At 40.5% G+C, this 25,156-nt stretch overlaps 1 protein-coding gene across 4 annotated transcripts in view; it reads right to left on the bottom strand.

The window, feature by feature from the left end:
- Window positions 1–10,356: 10,356 nt before the first annotated feature.
- LOC104590937 (NagB/RpiA/CoA transferase-like superfamily protein) overlaps window positions 10,357–25,156 on the bottom strand; it is a 30,544-nt gene continuing 15,744 nt past the window's right edge. For all 4 annotated transcript variants that reach the window (XM_088897748.1, XM_088897749.1, XM_088897751.1 and 1 more), the window contains 6 exons: window positions 24,946–25,053; window positions 24,721–24,823; window positions 24,472–24,597; window positions 18,418–18,611; window positions 11,584–11,719; window positions 10,357–10,916 (listed from right to left, as the gene is read on the bottom strand). In XM_088897748.1, the coding sequence (XP_088753874.1) occupies window positions 11,623–11,719; window positions 18,418–18,611; window positions 24,472–24,597; window positions 24,721–24,823; window positions 24,946–25,053 (628 nt within the window). In that variant the 3' untranslated portion in view covers window positions 10,357–10,916; window positions 11,584–11,622. The remainder of the gene's footprint in view (window positions 10,917–11,583; window positions 11,720–18,417; window positions 18,612–24,471; window positions 24,598–24,720; window positions 24,824–24,945; window positions 25,054–25,156) is intronic.

The raw sequence follows: 25,156 nt of genomic DNA, 5'->3' as shown, positions 1-25,156 counted from the left end.
CGCGGTCTCGGTAAGGGTCGGCCCAGACCCCAAAATACTCGGATGCGGAACCGCGTTCATTCCTTTTGGCCCGCCAATTGTTCAGGAGATCTCAGAGTTTCGAGACCCGTGAGGGAGAGGCCTGGCGTCGGCCTTCGGCCCTCGAGATGGGGCTATAATGGCCTGAGCGCACGCCTTCGTCCCAGGAGTTCTCTCTTCAGCGGTGGTGATGCTGATCGGAGTCTTGGCCACCATCGCAAGACTATGCTGATTCTTCCCCCCTTCGACTGGGGGGTCTTGAGGCTTTCGGAAGCTAGCTAGCACACCGACTGTTGTTAGACTCTGAGAGGTTGGCCCGGTGGGAGTCGGCGGGGCCAAGGGCCAGGGGGTCTGTAGATTCGCGTTCTCCCTAGTGGCCCGAGCCCCCGGTGGGGCGACCGCCCTGGTGGCAGCTTCCTGCCTGGGGGTACGTCGGGCAAGGTGGTCCAACCTATTGAGGACCGCTTGGAGCTGTTCTGTTGTGACCAAGTTCTGCATGTTCCTGGTGTTTCTCACCATATTGGTTAAGGCTTAGGAGTTGATCCTTTTAGTTTTAGGTTAAGTGGAGGGAAGTCTTAGCGACGTTCCCACAGACGACGTCAATTGTTAATGCTCGGATTGGCCGAGGACAACACTGTAAATTCATTTCCCAAGCCGAGGTGAAGTGAAGGGTCCGAAGCCCGAGGTCTGAGCTCCAAGGTCCAGAGGCCGAGGTCCATGGAGCGAAGTGTCTGAAGGCTTGCAAGCAAATCCTGTGAGGAGGAAGGGGTCAGAGGTCTTGGGCAAAAACCCGAGGCAAGGACTCCGACGATCAAATTAGCAATGATGTACAAGGTGGACAAGGACCCGGACAAGGCCACAGGAGAACAGGTAATCTCAAAGACTGGCAAGAGTGCTTGAGCTCCAAATTTCAAATCCTTTACATGGAGAGAGTCACCTCCTATTTATACTTGAGATCCCCTGGGGCTGCAGAGCCTAGATGGTCGAGATAGAGCCCGTAGGCAGGGAGCACGGCCATCCAAGGCCGCCATGTGACCGTGTGCCATTGGTCCCACGAAGCCCGCCAAACTCGGGTGTGCATGCGCTCTGATTGGTCCCGGCCTGAAGCACGCCCAAGGACACGTGTAGGGCTGCGGTTGGACAAGCCAAACGCGCCTACATCAGAGCCAATTGCACCTCACTCAATGATTCCATTAAAGCTCTTCTAACTCTATCTCTCTTCCACAATATTGTTGTCAAACCAGATATCGATTTCAGCCACCACTTTTTTTTTTTTTTACATTCTTCTCTCTCATTTATTTCTATATATAACTCATATGATTATCCACTCTTTCATTAATCGCTATATTTAAGGCAATTTCTCAAATTCACCTCACTAAATTTATCTAATTGGCTTACTCATACACCATTAATTTCCCCTAATCACTATAACCAATAATTTTAGGTATAAAAGCAACAAGAAGATTTAAACATTGGTCTTTAGTTTAAAAGACAAAAAAATGCACTAGTAGCCATACTCCAATTGAAAGTGAAATTGCAAGAAAAAAAAATAATCTTATTCATTGTAAGTCCAAAATCATTATGAAGTATATGATATTTTAAAGCCCAAAATCAAGATTAGAAAGAGTTCCTAAAACTATAAAGAGGTCCAACTACACATTTACAATTAAGAGCTTAAGTCCTAAAAATTATAACATCAGCTCCCATATGCAAAGCAAAATCATAATTCAATCATTGTATACAAACAGTGTTCTAAACACTTTCCTGTGAATCACCATGCTACAACTCTTTCCATATTCATTGCAAATTCCTCTAAGATCATAATACTAAAGTTTTAATGCAACTGCAGTTCCTCCCTAGGAGTTCCAACTCAACTAGGGTTTTTCCATATTCATCTTGATATTACCCAAAGTACCTGTACCAGAGTCCCAACCCGACTTGGATTCTTGGAAAAAACCCTAATTTGACTCAACTTCTTAATAGAATTAGAGCACCTTTAAAAGTGTAAATCCTTATTAAATATTCCCAAAATCATAGAATCACCCACAAAAATCCAATATGCAAAGTCTCATAGCTAAAATTCATATATTCATAAATCTTATCACAAATCAACATAAGTAAACAATTCAAGTGTGTGCTTGTTTCTAATGAAGTACTGAACGGCTTTGCATTTTTTTTTAATTCATATATTCATAAATCTTATCACAAATCCAACATAAGTAAACAATTCAAGTGTGTGCTTGTTTCTAATGAAGTACTGAATGGCTTTGTATTTTTTTTTTATCAATAACAGAAACTTTTATTAATTAAAAGGATATGGAAAACATACAACAAGAAGGGGGTAAAATCTCGTACCCCACCCAAAAAAATCAGATTACAATACAGCCCAAAAGAAACTAGTTCTTCCCACCCCTTGTTTAGCTAGATAATCTACAAAAGAATTGGCGCTCCTCTTGGACCACTGAAACTGAATTTGCATGTCTTAAGTGAGCTGGAAAATTTTTTTTTTCACTCGAGAACTTCCATAAACTAGCCTCTTCCTTCTACAGCCAGTTTAGAATCACCCTCCACCAACAACTTCATAATATTCAGCTGTTTGGCTCTTTTAATTCCTTCTAATACTGTTGAAATTTCAGCTCTCAGAGAACCCCTCCAGCCTATTGGCCCTGAAAACATAGCCATAATTCGACCTTTTTAATCCCTAAACACTCCTCCAATACCTAAAAGGTCTGGGTTCCCTTCGTTGCTACCATCAAAATTCAATTTAGTGAACCCCATAGTTGGAGGAGACCAAGTTGGAATAGTAGCATTAAACAGCCGAGTAGACCAAGCAGCTTCTTTCCAATTTCTAATGATGTCTCCTGCTGAGATACCTTCAAAAAGCTTCGTAGACTTGACCCAATGAACCACCCTAATGTAGATTAAATCAATGATGGCTTCTTTGTTCCTTTCTTTTTCCTAGAAGGTTCGTTGATTTCTTTCCTCCCACACTAACCAACATACAACTGCTTTTACTCATCTGCACAAGATCTTACCTCTTTTTTAAACCCCTCGCTAGAACATAGTTAAACAAGCTTAGTACACTTGGGGGAGTGGGCCACCTGCAACCAAAAAGAGAGAAAAACCAATACCAAATTTCTGAAACAAAAGGACAAGAAACAAATAAGTAATAACAGCTCTCACCATTCCTCTCACATAAGATACACCAGCGCGAGGACAAACACCATCTTGGCCTTTTCTTTTCATGTAAGCCACAAGTGTTACACTTTCCTAGGATAGCTTCCTAGCATAAAGCACTTACTCTGGGAGGAATTGGTCTACCCCAAACTTCTGGAACCAGGAAAGGAGGATCAAGGGCCGAATGGGAATGGGTTAATTCCTAGAAGGAAGAGCAAGAAAAAATACCTGAAGGAGTAGGAGCTCAAATCCTACTGTCCAATCTAGAGGGATCAACAACTACCTCCTCCAAAACCTTAATCAAATTAGAAATGGAATCCAATTCAGAGTCTCTAAGAGGCCTCCAGAAGCCCAAGTTCCAAACGGGGCCAGAAGTAGAATAGATTAGGAAAGTAGCAATAAGCTCATTTTTAAACCTTGAGAGAGAGAACAAAGAAGGAAACTGCTCTTTCAAATGTGAGTTACCCACTCAAATGTGTTCCCAAAATCTTACAGAATTACTAGAGCAAAGGTCATACCTGATAAAAGGAAGGAAGGATGGAAGCTCTTGTAGCCCTAGAAGAAACACCCGTGTCCCAGCCATTTGCCTCTTGCCCATGAATACTTAGGACTAGTTTAGCCCACAGATTATCCTTTTCCTTTGCCAGTCTCCATAACCATCTCCCCAACAAAGCTTCATTCTTCTTTTACAAGTTACCTAAGCCAAGACCACCATCCTTTTTAGCTCTATTTACCAAATCCCACCTAACTCTATGATCCATTTTCTCCTCCCCAAGTTCCCATAGGAAATCTCTCATGAATTTCTCCAACACCCTACACACTCCCTCAGGAATCTTAAACACAAATAGAAAATATATGGGAGGTTCGCCAATGTTGCTTTAATCAATGTTACCCTACCACCGAAAGATAGATAGTTTTTCTTCCATGAAGCTAGCCTTTTTGTGAATTTCTCAATCATTGGATTCCAAAAGTCCCTTCTACTAGGATTATCCCCCAAGGGAAGTCCCAGATATTTCAGAGGCCACTATGCAATCTTGCATCCCAATATTTGGGCCCTTTCTTCCACCTCTTCAGCCCTCATATTAATAACAATCACACAACTCTTATCAAAGTTGACTTTGTGGTTGGTCACATGTTCAAAGACATTAATCACTCGTTTTAAGTTTCTAACCCACCTTATCTCCTCCCCTCCACAAAACAGAATTGTGTCATCCGCAAATTGTAAATGAGTGATTTGAATTCCATCCCTCTCAACTTTCCAACTACTTACCAGATCCCTAGAATCTACCCTCTCCATAATCCTCCCCAAAACTTCAGCAATCAAGGTAAAAAGAAAGGGGGACAAGGGGTCCCCTTGCCTAGTAGCTGGGAAATGGTCCACCACCCTACCATTCACCAAAATGGAATAGTGACAAGTCCGAATGCACCCTTTTATCCACTTACACCACCTTTGCCCAAAACCAACGGACCCAAGCACTTCCAACAACACAGACCAATCAACCAGGTCATAAGCCTTTTCTATATCCAATTTGCATACCAACCCTTTCTTCCCATTTCTCTTGAAATCCCCCACACTCTCGTTTGCTATTAGTATTTGATCCACAATTTGCATATTCTTCACAAATGCACCTTGTTTAGGGGAGACAATTGTGGGGAGAACCTCTCTAATTCTGCGCAAGAGAACCTTGGCAATGATTTTGTATAGGCTATTAACCAAGCATATGGGTCTGAACTCCTTCGGGTGGCAAGCACCCTCCTTTTTTGGGACTAATGCAATGAAAGTAGAGTTCAAACCAGGGTTAATCACCCCTCTTTCAAATAATTTTGAGAACACCTTCTGAATGTCATCCTTAATAATCTCCCGGCAGTCTTGATAAAAAGCCATTGTAAAACCATCAGGTCCTGGGGCTTTAGCTCTATCCATAGAGAAGATGGCATCCCTTATTTCCTCCACCTCAAACTCTCTTTCCAATTAATCAATCAACTCGCTAGGGAGCCTAGGCCTATCCAAACCTCCAATCCTTAATCTCTCATTTAAGGGTCTCTTGAAAATAGATTTGAAATGATTCACAAAAGCCCCTTCAATCTCATTTTGTTGGGTTAAAGTTATACCATCAATCTCCAATTTAGAAATGCAATTCTTCTTCCTTCTATCATTAGCTATAGCATGGAAGAATTTTGTGTTCCTGTCTCCCTCATTCACCCATTTGTGTCTGGATTTTTTATTCCAACTGATCTCCTCTTTAAAAAGTAGATCCTCTAGATTTTTCCTCAATTCCCACCTCCACTCTCTATCTCTTTCCCCAAAGCAGCGTTGGTCTTCCTTTGCATCTAGCTCCTCTAACTGGTTAATCAACTATTGCTTCTTTTCTTCTAATCTCCCAAAGTGAAGAATGTTCCACTCTTTAATTTTACCTTTAAGCTCTTTTAACTTCCAATGGAATCTCATACCTGCCCAATTAACCTCCGAGTCACTTGCATTCCACCATTTCTTCACATTCTCTTTAAAATCCAGATGAAGCAACCACATATTCTCAAATCTGAATGGGGAAGGTCCTCTATTTCTAAATCTAGACTTGAAGAGTGAGATTGGCCAATGATCTAAAGTTACTCTTGGAAGGGCCCTTGACACCATGTTTCCTCAATGCTCTTCCCAATCTGCAATGAAAAGGAATTTGTCTAATTTGGAACAAATTAGATCAGCTTGGAGATTTGACCATGTGAATCTGTTATGTTGGAGTTCAAAAACATTTATAAACTCTTTGAATTTCCTCACACTGATGGTACTCCTTTGTCGTATCTTACTACACTCTTCATTAAATCTAATCACATTGAAATCCCCTCCTAGGCACCAAGGTCCATCCCATAATCCTCTAATATCTTCCAATTCTTCCCACAGTTCCTTCTTTTGTCTGTATCCAATGGGGCCATAAACATTAATTAAGACCTATTCAAACCCATCTTCCACTTGTTTGAATTTAACAAACATTGAGAATCTTCCAACTAATTCTTCAACTCCCTCTACCACTTCATTCTTCCACATAGTGACTAATCCTCCTTATGAGCCCCAAGAAAGATTCATAGCCCAGCTGAGACCGTTTGCCCTCCACACACTTCTAGCCCAACTCTTGTCAAAAGTTTAGATTCCTGGATTAAAAAAATATATGGGTTTTCTTTCCTTAGGACCTCCTTTATTAGTGCTCTCTTACTTTCTTTCCCCAATCTTCTCACATTCCAACTCACAATCTTCACTGTGCCGGAAAAAATCCACCCCACCCTTAAACTTTTCCCTTAATCTTCTCCTTTCCTTCCCCTACCCTTCCTCTCACTAAATTCCTTGTCCCCTTCTACACCATTTTTCAGCCTCTCAACCTCACTTAACCTTCTTTTTCTGACTTTCCTTTCCTCTTTCTTATTCTTCAAATGCAATTTCAGCTCATTCATATTTTTAATCTTGTAGCCTAGCTTTCCTACAAATTCGGCCAAGGAATCCTCTCTTTCAATTCCTTTTTCAACGCCTTTATTTTCGTCCTCTCTATGCCTCCCGTACACCCCCTTCTGTTCCATTCCTCCTCTATCTTCTTTAGATCCACCAACCTCACCCTCATTTGTCTTCTCCCTTTCTAATTCCACCCTATTTGTTTTCCCAAGTTCTTCCAAGACTAAATTGCACACCCCCTCCTCCTTCTCACCCTTCTGTATCTCCGCACCCCCCACACCTCTGTCAGCTTCAAGTCCATGAGTAATTAGCAGGAGGCTGGCCTGGAATCTGGGAGACAACCATCAAGAGCGGAGCAAAGATTAGTTTCAAAACCCAAAACCACAAACATACCTGGTCTGAAAGAAGAGATTGTTCAACAACAATCTGGGTTTCACAATTCGGTGGCAAAGTATGCTTATGCTGGTCACACCCTAGGCATGATTCACCCTTTCTGGTACTTCTGGGGCTCTGTCGTTCATCCCCTCCTGATATAACAAAGTCTGAATTCTGGTGTTCAGTCATTACCATCTCATTTATTCCCAGCCCCCTGTACATTATCTTGTTTGATTGTTTCCTTCCCAAGGTTTGGTTATCCCCCAGCCTCCAAGTAGAACGCAGCATCATTTGTCAGCTCACCATCAGCAAGGATTCTCAGCGTGGAGGTAAAGTCTTCCCCCTTCTCAGCGGCGGGTCTTAGCATAGATGAAGCATCTTCTACATTCTCAGCAAAAAGAATGTCAGTGTTGAAGGTGTCTTCCAGCATTTCTATCCCATCCTTAACTTGATTTTCAGCTTCCAAGTCTATCTCAGCATCGTCCTCTGAAGAGTCGCAACTTACCCAACCCACGTCTTCTTCTTCCAGCTCATCTCTCCTTGTTTTGGAGTATCTTGGGTTAGGCCTATCTTCACCGGAGATTCCTTGTTCCCCCTCATCGGATTTGGCGGCTGGAAGCCACCGAAGCTGCTGCCTCACTATAGGCTTACTCTCTGCACGCATTCTGCGTTCTTTCGAGTGCAGCAGAAGTTGGGACGACGATAGAGCAGCAATATGGTCTACCATCAAAGATTTAGGAGCCCGACTCACGTGACTACTTAAAGAGTCACCTGAGTCGGTATTAGCACCCTAGGCCTCAATGTTTGGCTCGCACAGACCCGCTATCAAACCGGTTGGGTCAGAGCGGATTAATTTAACTCCAAACCCGGCTTTACTTGAACCCTCCCTATATCTGACTGTGTTCCCCTTTTAATTAGATCTGCATAGGACAAACCGGCTATTAACCTTTTTTTAATTTCAAAATTACGTGAGAACTTTTCATTAATTACTGCTGTATTTTCAGTTCCCAAAACAATCTTCGCCTTTTCTCTAGAAGGAACTTCTTCTCTCCTATTGCTGACGTGGCTAAGCAACTTATCTTTGTTCCCGCCAAGTGTTATCCGTCTTGCCAACTCATCATCATCCTCATGCTTCGGCCTTCTGCACCACTGCAACACTTCAACTTCTGAAGCGACCCAAACCTTGTACCAGTATCCATCTGCACAAATGTTGATCGTTCTCGGCACAGCTTCAGCCATTAAACCAGTGATCTTTAAGTGAGCCACTCTCAGGTCTGAAGTTTTATACGAGAGAAGAACACCTCACATCGCCATGACTAATTTCTCCAAAATGGTTCTCCACCATAGGTGAAAAGGTAAACCCAGGATTTTCAATCTAAAGCTTCCAACAACAGGACTTACTGAGTTAGCCAAAGGACACAAATTTTCAATCACTACAGTTCCTTCCTTTGTTTCCACTGTGGTGAAGTCAACCGTTGCCTCCCCCACATCAAGCAGTGCTCTCTTTTCATTGAATGGGATTAGGATAACAGTCCCAGGGAGCCTTAGTTTCTCCAACACCTCCTCTAATAACCCTTTCCAATCTTTAACCTCTGTCTTGGTTGAGATTACCAGATTCCTTTCTGTCCTACCAGTGAGAGTTTTGGTTCTAAAATTGTGAAAGCCACCGTTGGTTGATCCTGGCTTTCCACAGGCTCGTCTGGACCCAACTTTTCTAATCTTTTCCTTCTTTCTGCCATTTCCTCCTTCTTGCTCAATCCATTGTCAACTCTATCTACCTTATACTTCAGCGTCCCTGACTCCAACTTAGCAAGTCTTCCATGGAGTGCATTAGCCATCATGATCCAGCCCTGTAATTTGTCACCTTCAGGGATGATGATTGTTTGTTTCTTCTTTTTTTCGAACCTTTCTTCCAGAGAAACAACCCACCCTTTATCATTTCTCCTTCTCTCAACATGGTATTCCCTCCGTAGCTGTCTGAAAGTACTACACCATTTTTCGCACCAGCTTACATGGATTGCTCCGTCCAGAAAGCTTTGAAACCAAGGAACAGCTCCACCCACAAGCAGTATCGAGCCTCTTCTTCCTTCTCTTATTTTTATCGTGAACTCTTTCTGATAATAAATCTCCTCCAAAAGAAAGTCTTTCCTTTCCACTATCAGTGTCTTTCTCCATTTTCTAGCCGGTGAGAAACCGTTGGCCTCCATCTGTCAACAATCTTCCTTAAATCCACACTTCCTTGCTTCAGCTTCTCCCCCTCTGAAATCCCCTCCTTAACTTCCTCCCTCGAACGGCTTTGTATTTTAATGGATAAAATAGTTAAATAATAAAATATTTAAAGACATAGTAATCCATCTAACTTCGGCCTCAACCATGAATGAGACCACAACTTTCTAAACAATAAGCTTTTTGGTTCAACCACTACAGTTTTATCAAATGGCCCTTTATAGTCATCTAAAACTTTAAATAGTGTTAGTAATAAATTCTTGATTGAAAATGTCCATGCACATCTTAATTTTTCACCATATCCATCTATATCTAAAACATATCAAATACTTTTTTCGGTATTTAACACCAAGGTTATAGATATCGATACGTCATACGCCTAATACACCGCTACGAGCGTATTGGGCAGTATCAATACTTTTTTTATTTTTTTTATTTTTTTTTCAAAACTGGTTCAGGGGGCAGTTTAAGGTTCCTCCACCCCCCCTAAACCAGTCAAAACCCCAATACACCATCTATAAGGGCTTATCGAGGTGTTCCCGATACGATACATATCGGCCGATACGTGTCGATACTTTGAACCTTGTTTAACACAACACATTAACAACTCACAGAGGTAAATGGTAATAACGGGATTCGAATCGGCATATACAATTGCAATACCAATGCTTTGAACATTGGAATCAGGCTTGCTCGTGAGTAATTTGGGAGAAATCCCTGCTACCAAAGAGGCAGGAAGGCACGGGATCATGTTGGATTCAACATGACCCAGTTAACGCTGACTCTCCAAGGGAGCATAAAGCACAAGCATAATCAAAATGGCTACTTTGATTCAGGAGTATATCAATGATGCACACCTATTGGCATTCTCAGCGCTGACTCCATTTCAAGGAAGCATCGAGATATATGATTCTGTATGTTTTAAGTCTTGGCCTTTAAGTTGCAAATATTAAGTTTTCAGCTCAAGTAAGCATCGTGATATATGTTTATAAATCTGTTTAAGCCTGTTTATGGAGTAACAAAATCCACAAACCAGCAGGGAAGCTGATAATGTCACACCTTGAATAGTTTCAATGTTCATAGGATTGGGCCTACCATTTGGTGGTGGAAGATTTCAGTTCGGCTTTAAACATGAACACAATTATGTGCAGTATGTTTGGTTTAGACATTTGGAAAGGAGAAAAGCTCAAACAAATGGCTGAAGTAAGTTATGACTAATGGCTCCATTCTTCCAGGTACACATCAAGCTACAAGGACTCCAGATGACAACCATACAGTCCTTCAGCCCAAGACAAGACAGAGAGAGATGCAGAGACATTAAAGCCTAAAAGCATGCTGAAACCTGAAAATCAACCTCAGGCGCACACAAAACTTTTCCAAAATTTCACTGGTGGATCTGATGATTTTACACATTGAGAAATGTAAAATAAATAAATCAAGCCCTTCAACGCCATAGCTCTCTACAGACTGCAGCTTTTCCCTCACCATTACTGCAGATGTGATCATTCTTTTTTCTTAATAGCATCAAACACCTAATATTTGTCCCACAGCCATCCGTAACAAAGAATTATGGCCTCCTCATATCACCACAACCACGTGGATTACAATAGAAACGATGCAGTAACCTATGCATGCATATTTTGTCTGTTGTTTCTCTGTGAATACCTCATCGGAGATAACCCTACAAAGTGAAAAAAGATAACAATACATAGCAATTAACCATCAAAAAACAGAGAATTGTGAGCTAAAGAAAAAATAGCATGTCAAATAAATATTTCAGAATTGGAGGTGGCATTCATAAGAGCAAGAGCGTGCAATTGCAATGGTTTTCACAAGAGGCTAGAATCAGGGGATTTTTTAGGTGGGGGAAAGTATGGCATGGAGGCAAAGCATTGATTTTCAAGGAGGTTGGTTGATTTTCAAAGGGGCGCCACCACCTGGTAATGTTAAGGGTGCTACTAAGAGCAATAGTGCAACTCAACTATTGGTGCTTCAGAGTCCAGTCCAAGTTCCCATCTGCTATTTGAAGTCAAAAAATCAAGTAATACATTCTACTCCAAAGCGAGGAATATATTCATTGCAGGAACCTAATTTAACCTTACAAAAGCAGTAACAATCAGAACAATGTGAGTATAATTTTGGTACATACAGAAAATATGCAGTAGCATTTTATGCAGTCAAAAAATCAAGTAATACATGATACTCCAAAGTGAGGGATATATTCATTGCAGGGACCTAATATTCCTTTATAAAAGCAGTAATAATAAGAATAATGTGATAGTATTATTTTGCTACATATAGGAAATATACAGTAGTATTTTATGCCTAGCGAATGAGCAAGAACTTACTCAAGATGCCTTTTATGGTGGCACTCAGGAGAGCTTCACTTAATTTCCAGAAGCCGGTCTCTGTTGTAAAGAAAGGTCTTCAGCAGAGTAATAATCTGCAATGAGCCGGTACATATATGATGGGTTATGCCCTCCTCTGTCAAAGAAGTAATGAATGGTCAGAGAACTGCCAAATAAATGCAAGAACATCGCAAAAATCACATGTAGATGTAAGAACAATCCAAAAACCATGTCCATCTAGAGGTTAATGAACTCTTAAAATCGAAGTCCAGGAGGTGTAAGATAAGGAACAAAATACCCAAAAGAATAAAAAATGTTTTGTCCAATGTATTAAAGTAACTCAAAATCGAGGTCCAACTGTCCAAGGGTGTGCAGCAATGGTTTTTGGTTGGTCTGTGTATGTTCTTGCAGCTTTGCTGGTGTGGCAGTTAGGCTATGCTGCCTTCCCTCTTGAAGTGGTACAGTACATTTTATGGGCTATACCTGTGTGTTTTCTTGTTGGCAAGTTGGGCTTCTTTTTATGTTTCAGTGTTGCTTCATTCCCTCTCAGGGTTGTGTGACTTTATACCAATTTTTTAAAAGCAGAAGGCACAAGAAGCACAAGAAAAAAAATAAATAACAAAAATATTAATACATAGAAATTATGAAAAGATTATTTTATAAGAAACTAAATATGTTAAAATCTTATTGACTCGGATCAAAATACATATGAATGGTATATAAGACATTCAAAACAAAAATGAAAGCAAACAAATGTGAATCATACCAAGGTGCTTCAAGCACATGACAATTCAAGCATGTTAAACTCTAAATGTGTTTGTCAATCTCCTAGTTGCATTACTTCGATTAGCGAATGTAATATTAGACACCTTCCTAATCCTAAGATTGGGACTTGGGACCTGCATAGAAGTGGAGGGCCCATTGGCCCAAGCAAGTCCATGTGGGTTGGGCACTCAGGGAAATCATGATCGGTTTTGTGATTTTGGTCACAACTCATAATATTTTAGGGTTAGAGATCAGAGATAGTTGTATTTCTGTTGATTCTTTAGTGAAAATTTTTCTAAGATTTTTCTTTTTTTTATTGAAAAAAGGTAAAGTAAATAGACCTATACTGATGCACAACTATGATACATTGTTACTCGTGTGTGGCAAGGCCACGGCCAGATATGATATTAACACTAAAAATTTGAATAAACGAGTTTTCATGGAGCGAGCTGGAGAAAGTTTTCACCAGTTGGGTGCTGGAGAAGATTCATCAAGGTGGAGACAAAAGAACTGGAAGAGATGTTTCATCAAAAGGAGTTTACACTGAAGATTAGAGAAGGTAAAAAAGGGACAGTGTATTTGGTAGGGGCAGCGGTATTCTGGTTTCAAAGCTTCCTTGATGGTGCAGCGAATGTACGTTGGCTCTCAGAATGGAGAGATAATTTCAGAATATTAAGAAAAGAATATGTAGCTACAAGAAGAAGGAACTCGACAAGTTGGTTCGTGTTCCTGGAAGAGATTTGAAAAGAGGATGAAACAAATTATTGTCCTACCAGAAGGAAAAATCTGGAAGGATGGGTAGCAAACGAACTGCATAAAGTTGTGACTAGGATTTGGATGACAGAGCAGGGGCAGATGGAGAAGCAGGAGCAGAGGAAATGTTGGCAGGAGGGGTGGGTCGAAGGAGGAGCTAAAGGAGTGGAGGAAGAGGCTGGAAAAGCTGGGGATCAAAGAAAAAGAGGAGACTGATGCTGTGACGGTTGCCCTTTCTGTTCCAGTACCTAACCTAAGTTACTGGTAGAAGGGGAAAATGGAGATTGGAAGAGAAGACTGGTGTTCTCTGCGAAAAACAGGATGAAGGATTGGAAGCCGGTAGTGTAATAGATTTCGAAGAAGCTGGGCCTCAAACAGACAGCTATACTCATGCTGTTTCAAGAGAACAAAGCAGTGCTGGATGTGGGATTCGAAGAGGTCAATTTCACTACTTTGAAACTCTGGAGGGAACTATAATGGTCGAAAATTGGTGCTCTTCATGCAACTTGAAGATCTTCAGCGATGGAAGCTTTCGCTTGAAGCTTTTAGGGTTGTCATTCAATCTGTGGTATAAGCCCATTCTGGACAAGATTGCTGTTGCCATGGGTGGAGTGCCTCTTTCCTACAAGAAGTGGACTTGAGGGCAGTAGAGCTGAGAATCGTTGGCACTATGCCTGAAGCCATCCCACGTTCATTCGATTCGCTGGCTGAGGGTCTATGGAGCAAGGTCTAGGCTGCATTGGAATTGGAAGAGACGCTTTGGAGTGGGAGATCGAAGGTTGAAGAAGATGGTGATGTGGCTGGGTGGGTGACACGTGGAGGAGAAAGAGAAAAAGCAAGTGTCTCCGTAAGCAGACAAGTGGAGGAGGGTACAGTAGTGGAAGATAAAGAGACATGCTCTGGCGTGACGATTTCTAGGGCGAGACTTTTTCAAAAAATGGGGCTTGCAAAGCGGGAGTTTTCTCCTGTAAGGAAATACTAAAAAGGGGGACAGGTTCTGAGGCAGGAGCATGTAGGGCCCACATGTAACCCCGCTGGTAGTTGGGTTCCTAGAGGGGCCTCCTGTAAGGAAATACTAAAAAGGGGGACAGGTTCTGAGGCAGGAGCATGTAGGGCCCACATGTAACCCCGCTGGTAGTTGGGTTCCTAGAGGAGCCAAGTTGGCTAATCCATCATTGTTTTCTTATTTTCTTAAATAACTCATATGGACTTCATAGTTGCTTGTTAGTGTCTTGGTTTTTATTTAAGTTGTCATACAACTGTCATGTGAGTCACTTAAGTGGGGTTATTTTTGTCAAACTATGTGTTAGGGCGTCCCTTTGCTTGGAGGCAGCTATACAAGTCTCATATCATGTTTGTAGAGGATCTTTTCATTGTTTTGAAAACCTAAAGACTTGAACTATCCACTGAAGTGGTGATTTCAGCCATAAAAGAGGGGTGTTCTTCGTTCCAGCTTCAAGTATATACTATTTCACCTCAAGATTTTAACATATTCTGTTGCTGTTTTCTACTGGTTTTATATTTTTGCTGCATCAGATTCGGTGAGTGGAGCGGGTCCACAAGGGGTCAAGGTGCAATGACAATCAACCACCTAAGAATCAGTGGGGCAAGTGGGAAGGGCTTAAATTTCATAGGAAGCTCCAGAACTAAAAAGAAAAAATCAAGTGGAATCTTAATACATTTGGGAGAATAGAAGAGTGGAAAGCAAATTTAATTAGAATTGAAGAGATAAATAGAAAGGAGTGAGGACTGCAAGGTGCCAACCAGCTGGATGGTAAGGCCTCCTACTGGTCGTAGCAAAGACTTGGGATCGAATCTCACGCCTGCACCTGGGTTGGGGATGGGCTCCCCCCCCCAGGTGCAAATGCTACGCTCTTTCCTTTGATTCCATAAAACTCTGGTGCTTGCCACCCCAAGGATTTTTAGGCCAATCCAACCAAGGTTCTCTTCCTTCGGTTAAAAAAGGTCCTCCCTTCAATTATCTCTTAGTTTCAAGGGGCTTTTATCCAGGAAAGATAAATATTTGATCAAAATACTCATTGTCAATGAATGCGTGGAGGAGTTTAAGAAATCTGGGAGAAAGAGCATTGTGTGTAAGTTGAATTTAGAGAAAACCTATGATTTTGTGGATTGGGAGTTCTTGATTGAGGCGCTAAGGAATTGCGCCTTTTGGAGCAAGATGGTGCAAATGAATCAAAGGGTGCTACAATCTTGCATTTCTCAGTCCTGGTAAACGGGGTAGAAGATTTTTTTGGTTCTCAAGAGGTGTGAGACGAGGGAATCCACTGTCCCCCTTCCTTTTCACTATATTAGCATAGGTTTTTAGGAGACTGATATAAAAAGCTGATAAGGTGGGTTTATTAAAGGAGTGGAGAATTGGAAGAGAGAGAGTGGTGGTAACTCAACTACAATTTGTGGATGACAACATTAGTTTTTGTGAGAAAGGGGATGAGTTAAGCACACGAAATTCAAGGATGATGGTAAATATCTTTGAAAAAGTACCAAACTTGAAGATGAATCTCAATAAAAGTGTGGTGGCTGGGGTCAATTTAGGTCAAGAAGAGATCAATTTGTGGGCTAGAGAACTAGGTTGTTTATGGAGTGAGTGGCCACTAAAGTATCTAGGACTTCCCCTTGGTGCAAACCCTAGATCCTTGGGTTTCTAGAATCCAGTAGTGGAAAGGTTTGAAAAGAAGTTGGCCGCATGGAAAAGGAGTTATATTTCTTTGGGGGGCAGGATTACACTCATTAAGTCTACCCTAGAAAATCTTCCAATGTACTACCTCTCGGTGTTTTGTAAGCCTCAAGCTATTGGAAAGAAATTAAAGAAGATAATGAGAGATTTTTTTGTGGGAACCATGCAAGAAGAAGAAAGATCATTTAGTAAGGTGGGAAGTAGTGAGTAAAAGGAAGGAGTTCGGAGGTTTGGGTTTAAGGAGACTAGAAGAAAGGAATGAGGCTTACTAGGAAAGTGATTGTGGCGATTTCCACGTGAGACAGACAAACTATGGTACAAAATTGTGGTTAGCATACACGGGCTCTCAAAGAATGGTTGGGATGCTGGAATATCTAGCAGGGCCTCTAGCACCTCACCCTAGAAAGCGATTCACAAACTCCCACTGTTTCTCAGTCACGTCAGGTTTGATCTCAACTCGAACAACAAAATCAACTTTTGGGAAGATGTGTGGGTGGGTGATTCTCCTTTAAAGACCTTTTTCCTTCAATTTTTGCCCTTTCTTCCCTCAATGGAAAACTGGTTTCTGAATTTATAATCCCCTCTCCCTCTTTGTCTAGGTATGCTTGGAATTTGAGTCTTCGCAGAAATGTAAGGGATTCCGAGCTGGTCTTCATGTAAATTCTTGTTCAATTGCTTGATGGGGTGTTCCTTGACACTACTAAACAAGATAGTAGACTTTGGGCCCTTCACCCCTTTGGAGTATTTAGTTGTACATTCTTCTTTAAATCCTTGTCCCCTCCTGCTCAACTTGGGGTACCTTTCCCAGTTCAAAAAGTTAGGTGTCACCCTATTCCTCCCAAAGTGGGTGCTTCTTGTTGGGAGGTCTACCATGGTGCAATTAATACCTATGATTTGCTGCAGAAGAAGAGACCTGGCTGGTGCCTTCTACCTATTGGTGTTGTTTGAGTAAGTCGAGTGGTGAAACTGCCTATCATGTTTGTATCTCCTGCCCTGTTGCTAGTTGTATTTGGGATTGGTTCTTCTCTCTTTGGATGTAGATGGGATACCCCGGTTAGCTTGGAAAGGCTGTTTGATTCCTCTACTTTCAGGTGACCAAAAAGAAGAGGGAGAACACTTTGAAGATGCACCAGGGCAGCAGTGATTTGGGTGTTGTGGGAAGAAAGAAACTTAAGGATTTTTTAGGAGAAGAAAAGGAGTAAGGAAGATTTGATAGAAGGGATTACGATAAAGGTGACATCATGGGTAAAGTTTTTGGGATTGTTCTCAGACTTTACTGTTGATGATATAATCAGGAATTGGAGAAAAGTTGCAGCCTCTTAATCAGTAAAGAAGTCCTAAGAAACTGGGACCCCTCCCCCCGAATCCGGTTTTCTCAAATTAAATTCCGATGGAAGCAGTTTTGGTAATCTGAAATGTCTGGAATTGGCGGGGTGATAAGGAATGACAAGGGGTTTATTGTGGTGTTGTATTCAGGCCCTATTGAAATGGGAGATTCCACTACAGCTGAACGAAATGCAGTGGTTTTTGGGATGCAAAAAGCTATGGAAGTGAGAATGATAAAGTTAGTATTGGAAGGCGACTCCAAAGCAGTTATAAGCTGGCTGAAACAGAATGAAAAGACTCCTTGGTTCTTCAGAAATGAAATCAAGAAGTTTAAAAGCCTCTCCAAGGACATGCAGCTGTAAATTCAGTGGACTCCAAGATCGGACAAACAGTCTAGCAGATCAGTTAGCAAAACAAGGGGTTAACAGGGAACATTGTTTTTGGCCTCAGCTATAAGGTTGAAAAGTTAAAAAGCTTAGTTTGGCAAGGTTTAAGTCCTAGTGGGGTAGCCAAGGCTACTCATAATCTGTATTTGTTTCCTCTTACTATTTTAATAAATATTTTCGTTACTGATAAAAAAACACTAAAAATTGAGGTATCTGACACAATATGGTTCCCTTGTACAAGTATCTAGGTACCATAGGTGCACAAGCACCAATAGAAGGTATTAAGAAGTCAATAGGGCATTCAGAGGTGTAAAACTAAAAAGAATTGTATAAAGAGTAACAAAAAAACTGTAACATAGAGAAGGCACATGCCTGGGATGAGGTGCAAAGCATACCAGGCACACACCTTCTACAGGGAGCATTGCCTGGGTTCAAGCAAGGAGCACATCTTAAAATTTGCTTTGGTTGTGCACCAAGGCACACCTTTTGAAACAATGCTTTATACCGTTTGTTTTTACTTTTAACAAGATTTAGTTATTTACCAAAAGAGAGCTACTTAGTTAGTGCACCTCCCTCAAGAGTAGTTAAGTTAAAATAGTAACTACACATGCTGAATATAACTAAAATTGCCCAGTATGTAAAAAGATTGAATCATGTAACAGTAAGACTTTACAATGGTCTAAAACCCACTTCCTAACCTCTACAGCAATTTCTTTTAGAAATACGAAAAATTCAGAACCTTGTAACCATAATAAGTGATCATGCAATTTCCTCAAACTTGGGTTTATTTGATAATTGTTATGAAATACAAATTGTAGATTACATCATCATTCTCCATGTAATAAAGAAACAAAGGGGCCCTGGAATTTTCCTTTAACTTCATGAATAGGAAAGGGATAGAAAACTTACGTGTCAGTGATGAAAAGACTAACAAGGTTTGGTGGCACGTAATCAAATGCAGGATTGACAACATGGAGAAGAGGAGCACCATTGCCACTTGAAAAGTTCATGCAATCAGAGAACTCCCCAAAGTCCAATAGCTCAGATGGGGATTTCAGATCATTCAAGAGAACTTCAGGATTGTGTGGATACAAGGGGCACAACTGTCAACAAAGTACCAAATTAAAAATCAGGATCAAGGTTTCAAGGCAATATTTTATATCACTAAAAGCAAGACAATGCTCACAGGAAAAACTTCCACAGGAAAACAGGAACAATGAACTGAAAGTGGTAATGCATATTTTTGTTTATTTATTTATATAATTTCATTTTGAGATATAAACCGGAATTATAACAAAGATGATAAATGTAAGAATTTATGATGCCCAGGTTTGTTGTAGCATGTTGGATACTTTCAGTTTTTAGTGTAAAATCTATGTCCAACACCTTGTCTAGTGGCTAAAAGAAGACATGCAACTAAGAAAACCAGCTAATCCTACCCACTAATCCACAACTCTGCTAAAAACAGGACAAATTTTCAATGAACAAATTGCTGAACTAAGCCAATCTACATTTACTGCATAAAGATAATTACTTTTGGTAAAACCACTACAACAAATCAGTTATTCAATTCTGACAATTCTGATGATATAAAAAAGATGCTAATGGAATGTTCGTATGGTGCACTTGTCATTATGAATAATTACATGTCTCAGAAATAAAACAAGAAAAATCTCATTGATTGACAAAGAAAACTGCATGAATAAAAAATAAAAAATAAAGTAAATAGATAATGATATGCAGATTACTTATTTCTTAAAAAATTTATGATATACATGCTATTGGAAAATAATTTGCTTATGAAAACCACCATTTCTTCTGAGCTTATGCAGGAGGATGCCTATAATCAGAAATGCTTGCTAGAGTGGGTTAAGAAAGTTATAGATTCAAAAGATGACCTTTCCAAATGTAGTGTTTCAAGGATCAACCTTGGAGAAGATGAGGGTAGGGTCTTTGAGAGTCTTTTTGTTCAACATAGCTCCATGGCCTTTGAAATACTTAGGTTTTCCACTAGGATTGAAACCTATGGCTATCTCATTTGGATTCAATGAAGTTCTCTAAAAAATTGGCAGCTTGAAAAAAAAAAGCATATATATACTTAGGAAATAGTATATATACTTCCTTAGTTTACTTCCTTTCAGTCTTTCACATTCCCATGAAAACTATTGAAAATTGTGAAGATTGTGTGGGATTTTATTTGGGAGCCACGTTAAACTAATAAGAATCACCTAATAAATTGGGCATGTATCTGCAAAGAGGAGAGAAGTTGGTGGAGTTGAGTAACTTTCTGAGTAAATAATTGCTTGAGTTCCTATTGAAAATCAAGCTTTCTAGTTCCCTTTCCTGCAATACAATTTAACTCCTGTTGACTAAAATAGGACCATTTCAATGTTGGTCAAGCTATCTCGGGTTTTGGGAGGAGTAGACTGGGCACAGTCCTAATCTTTGGCATTTTTTGCACAGTGGCTGTCCTCAGACTCCAACCTGTGTTCCCATGCTTGCCAGCCCAAGATTTTACCATTACTACATATAAAAAAAAAAAAATCAAGTTCTCTAGCAACATCTCCGTTTGATTTAGGATGGCAAGATCTCATTAACCCTGGTAGCAATCTCTCCCCCTCCCCTCCATTCTAGGGCTTCAAAGTTTCTCTTTTCCATCACTATGTAACAAAGGATACACAAAAAACACCTGATTAGACCAAAATAAGCGTATACAAACAACTAAGGTACAAAATGCATTTACAAAAAGGAATGCAATTAAGCAATTTGCCAAGCACCATTCAGAAGGGGACCTGTCTAGGATAGACGCATCCTAAAGTGCCTCCCTTACACACATAGGACCATTACCCAATTTCCGTCCCACCTATCTGGGGTCTTAGGACACTGGTAGCATTCAATTCCGAAAAGATGATCTTCAAGTAGGGGTGAGCATTCAATTTATTCAGTTAAAAGCTGAACCGAAAAAAAACCCAAATTTTATAAAACAAAAACTGAACCCAAACCAAAATTTTTGGTTTGGTTTTCTGTTATTTCAGTTAAAACCAAATTTCATTATAATATATTATATGGTATACATTATATACCAATATTTTGTTTATCAATAACAGAAACTTTTATTAATAAAGGAGAAGGAAGAAGATACAACAGGAGGGAGGGTAAAACTCTTACCCCACCCTAAAAGAAAAACATCATATTACAACATAGCCCAAAAGAAACTAGCTCTTCCCACCCCTTGTTTAGCTAAACAGTCTGCGAAAGAATTGGCACTCCTCTTTGACCATTGAAACTGACTCTTACCCCACCTTAAAAGAAAAACATCATATTACAACACAGCCTAAAAGAAACTAGCTCTTCCCACCCCTTGTTTAGCTAAACAGTCTGCGAAAGAATTGGCACTCCTCTTTGACCATTGAAACTGAATTTGCATGTCTTGAGTAAGCTGGTAGATTTTCTTTTTTTCATTCGAGAATTTCCACATACAAACATCTTCCTTTTGCAGCCAGTTAATAGTCGATTTAGAGTCACCCTCCACCAGCAACTTCCTAATATTCATCTAGTTGGCTCTTTTTATTCCTTCTAATACTGCTGAAATTTCAGCTCTCAAAGAATCCCCCCAACCTATAGGTCCTGAAAACATGGCCAAAACTCGACCATCTTCGTCTCTGAACACTCCACCTATACCTGAAGGGCCTGGATTTCCTTCGCTCCTGCCATCAAAGTTCAATTTAGTGAACCCCAAAGTTGGAGGAGACCAAGTTGGAGCCGGGGGAATTAATCAACCGAGCAGACCAGGCAACTTCTTTCCAATTTCTAATGATATCTCCTGCTGAGAATCCTTCAAATAGCTTCATAGACTTGACCCAGTGAATCACCCTAACATAGATCAAGTCAACGATGGCTTCTTTGTTCTTTTCTTTATCATGGAAAGTACATTGGTTCCTTTCCTCCCATACTGTCCAGCATACAGCTGCTCTTACACATCTCCACAAGATTTTACCTCTCTTTTTTAATCCCCTCACTCAAGTAGAAACAAACAAACTTTGCACACTTGGAGGGGTGGGCCACCTGCAACCAAAGAGAGAGAAAAACCAACACCAGATTTCTGAAACAAAAGGACAGGAGACTAATAAGTGATAACAGCTCTCACCATTCTTCTTACATAAGATGCACCAGTGCGGGGATAAACGCCAATTTGGCCTTTTCTTTTGAAGTAAATTACAAGTGTTACACTTTCTTAGGATAGCTTCCCAGCAGAAAGCACCTACTCTGGGGGGAATTGGTCTACCCCAAACTTCCGGAACCGGGAAAGGAGAAGCAAGGTCTGATTGGGAATGGGTTAATTCCTTGAAAAAGGAAGAGCAAGAAAAAATACCCAAAGGAGTAGGAGCCCAAATCCTATAGTCCATTCTAGATGGGTCAATAACCACCTCCTCCAAAATCTTAAGCAAATTAGAAATGGAATCCAATTCAGAGTCTCTAAGAGACCTTTGAAAGCCCATGTTCCAATCAGGGGCAGAATTGGAAAAGGTTAGGAAGGAAGCAACAGGCTCATTTTTAAACCTTGAAAGAGAAAACAAAGAGGGAAACTGCTCTTTCAAAGGTGTGTCACCCACCTAGATATGTTCCCAAAATCTTACAGAGTTACCAAAGCAATGATGAAAGGAAGGAAGGAAGAATAGCATGAAGAGATTTCCAGGGAGAAGCTCTTGTGGCCCTAGATGAAACACCCGTGTCCCAGCCATCTTCCTCTTGCCCATGTATACTTAAGATAATTTTAGCCCACAGGTTATCCCTTTCCTTTGTCAGTCTCCATAATCATTTCCCCAACAAAGCTTCATTCTTCTTCTGCAAGTTACCCAAGCCAAGACCACCATCCTCTTTAGCTCTAGTGACGAGATCCCACCTAACTCTATGATCCCTTTTCTCCTCCTCAGGTTCCCATAAGAAATCTCTCATAAGTTTCTCCAACACCCTACACACTCCCTCAGGAAATTTAAACACAGACAAAAAGTAGATAGGGAGGTTCGCCAAAGTAGCTTTAATCAAGGTTATCCTACCACCCAAGGACAGGTAGTTTTTCTTCCAAGAAGCAAGCCTACTTGTGAACTTCTCAATCACTGGATTCCAAAAGCCCCTTTTGCAAGGATTATCCCCTAACGGAAGCCCTAAATACTTCATTGGCCACTGAGCAATCTAGCATCCCAATACTTGGGCCCTTTCTTCCACCTCTCCAACACTCGTATTAATGCAAATCACACAACTCTTATCAAGGTTGACTTTAAGGTTGGTCACTTTTTCAAACACATTAACACCTGTTTTAAGTTTCTAACCCACCTAATCCCATCCCCTCCACAAAACAGAATTGTGTCATCCGCAAACTGTAAATGAGTGACCGGAACCCCATCCCTCTCAATTCTCCAACCACTAACCAAACCACCCCCTTCTTCCCATTTCTTTTTAGATCTTCCACACTCTCGTTTGCTATTAATATTTGATCCACAATTTGTCTATTCTTCAAAAATGCGCCTTGGTTGGGGGAGATGATTGTGGGGAGAACCTCTCTAATTCTACGTGAAAGAACCTTAGCAATAATTTTGTAGAGGCTATTGACCAAACTGATGGGTCTAAACTCCTTAGGGTGACAAGCTCTCTCCTTTTTTCGAATGAATGCAATAAAAGTAGAGTTCAGACCTGGGTTAATCACCCCTCTCTCAAAGAATTCAGAGAACACAATCTGGATGTCATCCTTAATTATCTCCCAGCAGTCTTGGTAAAAAGCCATCGTGAAACCATCAGGTTTTGGGGCTTTAGCTCTATCCATAGAGAAAATGGCATCCCTTATTTCTTCCAATTCAAACTCCCTATCCACCCATTCCATCATCTCTTCTAGGAGCCTGGGCCAATCCAAACCTTCAATCCTTAATCTCTCATTCAGAGGCCTCCTGAAAATAGATTTGAAATGATTCACAAAAGCCTCTGCAATCTCATTTTGTTGGGTTAAAGTTATACTATCAACCACCAACTTAGAAATGGAGTTCTTCTTCTACCATTCGCTATAGCATGGAAAAATTTTGTGTTCCAGTCTCCTCCTTCACCCATTTGTGTCTGAATTTTTGCTTCCAAGTGATCTCTTCTTTGAACAAAAGATCCTCCAAATTGTTTCTCAACTCTTTATCCCTTTCCCCAAAGCAGCCTTGTACTTCCTTTGCATCTAAATCCTCTATCTAGTTAATCAACGGTTGCTTCCTTTCTTCTATTCTCCCAAAGTAATGAAGATTCCACTCCTTGGTTTTAACTTTAAGCTCTTTTAACTTCCAATGGCAAACTTTAAGCACCCATCGTCTGTTTCCATTTTATTCTTAAATAGTCAGGCATTCCTTTCACACCAAATGGCAAACTATCTGCAAACGGAGAAAGCTCCCATATACTAGTACCCCTTTTTTCTTAAACCTCTCAACAACTGTGTAAAAATGCTTCAGGACAACAGCCTGTCACTCCAAATCCAAATATACCCCTTACCCACATCCAAAGATACTCTACCAAGCTACCATGCAAGAAAACATGGTTAACCAATTACTCACAACCATTATGCTGCACACATGTCGTGCTGTCCACACCACCACCCTCTGCATGTTTTCTTTTGTCAGGCTTTTTTACAATGGCTAATCATACAACAAAAGCCATCTTCAAGGGAGATGCAGAGTACCACATTTTGGATACCTGGAAGTTGGTAATACCTTGTGTAATTAGTTTATTGTAAAATATCTTATTCCATTTGGCATATATCTTTAGTCAGACACTTTTTTTACTGTGTATGTTCACTCCCATGCTTGTTTTGTGCATTTGGTGTTCTGTATGTGTTGGCAGATGGGCTTTGGACACAGGCAAGGGTGGGCATGTTATAAATGTAGTAGCTACAATGTCAACATATCTTACTTATCAAAAAAAAAAATGCCAGCATACCTTGTGACTACCACCAACAACAACAAATGGGACAGCATGTCTTTGAGCTGCAAGTGCAACCATATTCAATCCAACAGGCGCTATAACCCCGCCATTGGCCATGATAGCATGAGCTCCAATTATTACCTATTACAATTTCAAGTTAAAGCAGAAAAAAAAAATGTCCTAAGAAACCTAATAGTTTTTGGTAATGCAAGAAACCTAATAATAATAAAAGAAAAAGGAGGTAAAATCAAAGTGATTGTTTACCATATTCACACGAGAAATCATGGCAAAAACTGCAGAATCAGTAATGACAGTGGTCTGTAAGCCTCTTGCAACCAACTCTTTTGCAAGAACATGCCCCTGGTACCTATATGATTCAAGTAATAACAAAGCAGGTTGAGTTACAAAGAGAAAACAGGAAAATCCCAAATGGAGGATGCTTATACCATTGTCTTGTGACAAAAAGCTAGCACTGTACAAACAGCAAACCTTGGAGCACCCTCTGCAACAAATACACGGAATGATCGCTTTTTCTCCTTCGCAGCACAAAGGAACTCCATCACTGTTCTTGAGCGGCCTAAAGTTAATATTACCTCACTGGAAAACATAATTAAATGGTTACATGCAATGTATTAAGCAAATGAGGTGGACTTTAAAGAAAACATCCAAATTCAAATGCATAAAAACCATCTAATGGGGT

This window comes from Nelumbo nucifera, chromosome 2 (genome assembly GCF_055504915.1).
Source record: "Nelumbo nucifera cultivar China Antique chromosome 2, China Antique-T2T, whole genome shotgun sequence".
Taxonomy (NCBI): Eukaryota; Viridiplantae; Streptophyta; class Magnoliopsida; order Proteales; family Nelumbonaceae; genus Nelumbo; species Nelumbo nucifera.
Note: the sequence above shows the minus strand (reverse complement) of the source record. Positions and strands in the feature narration are given on the sequence as shown.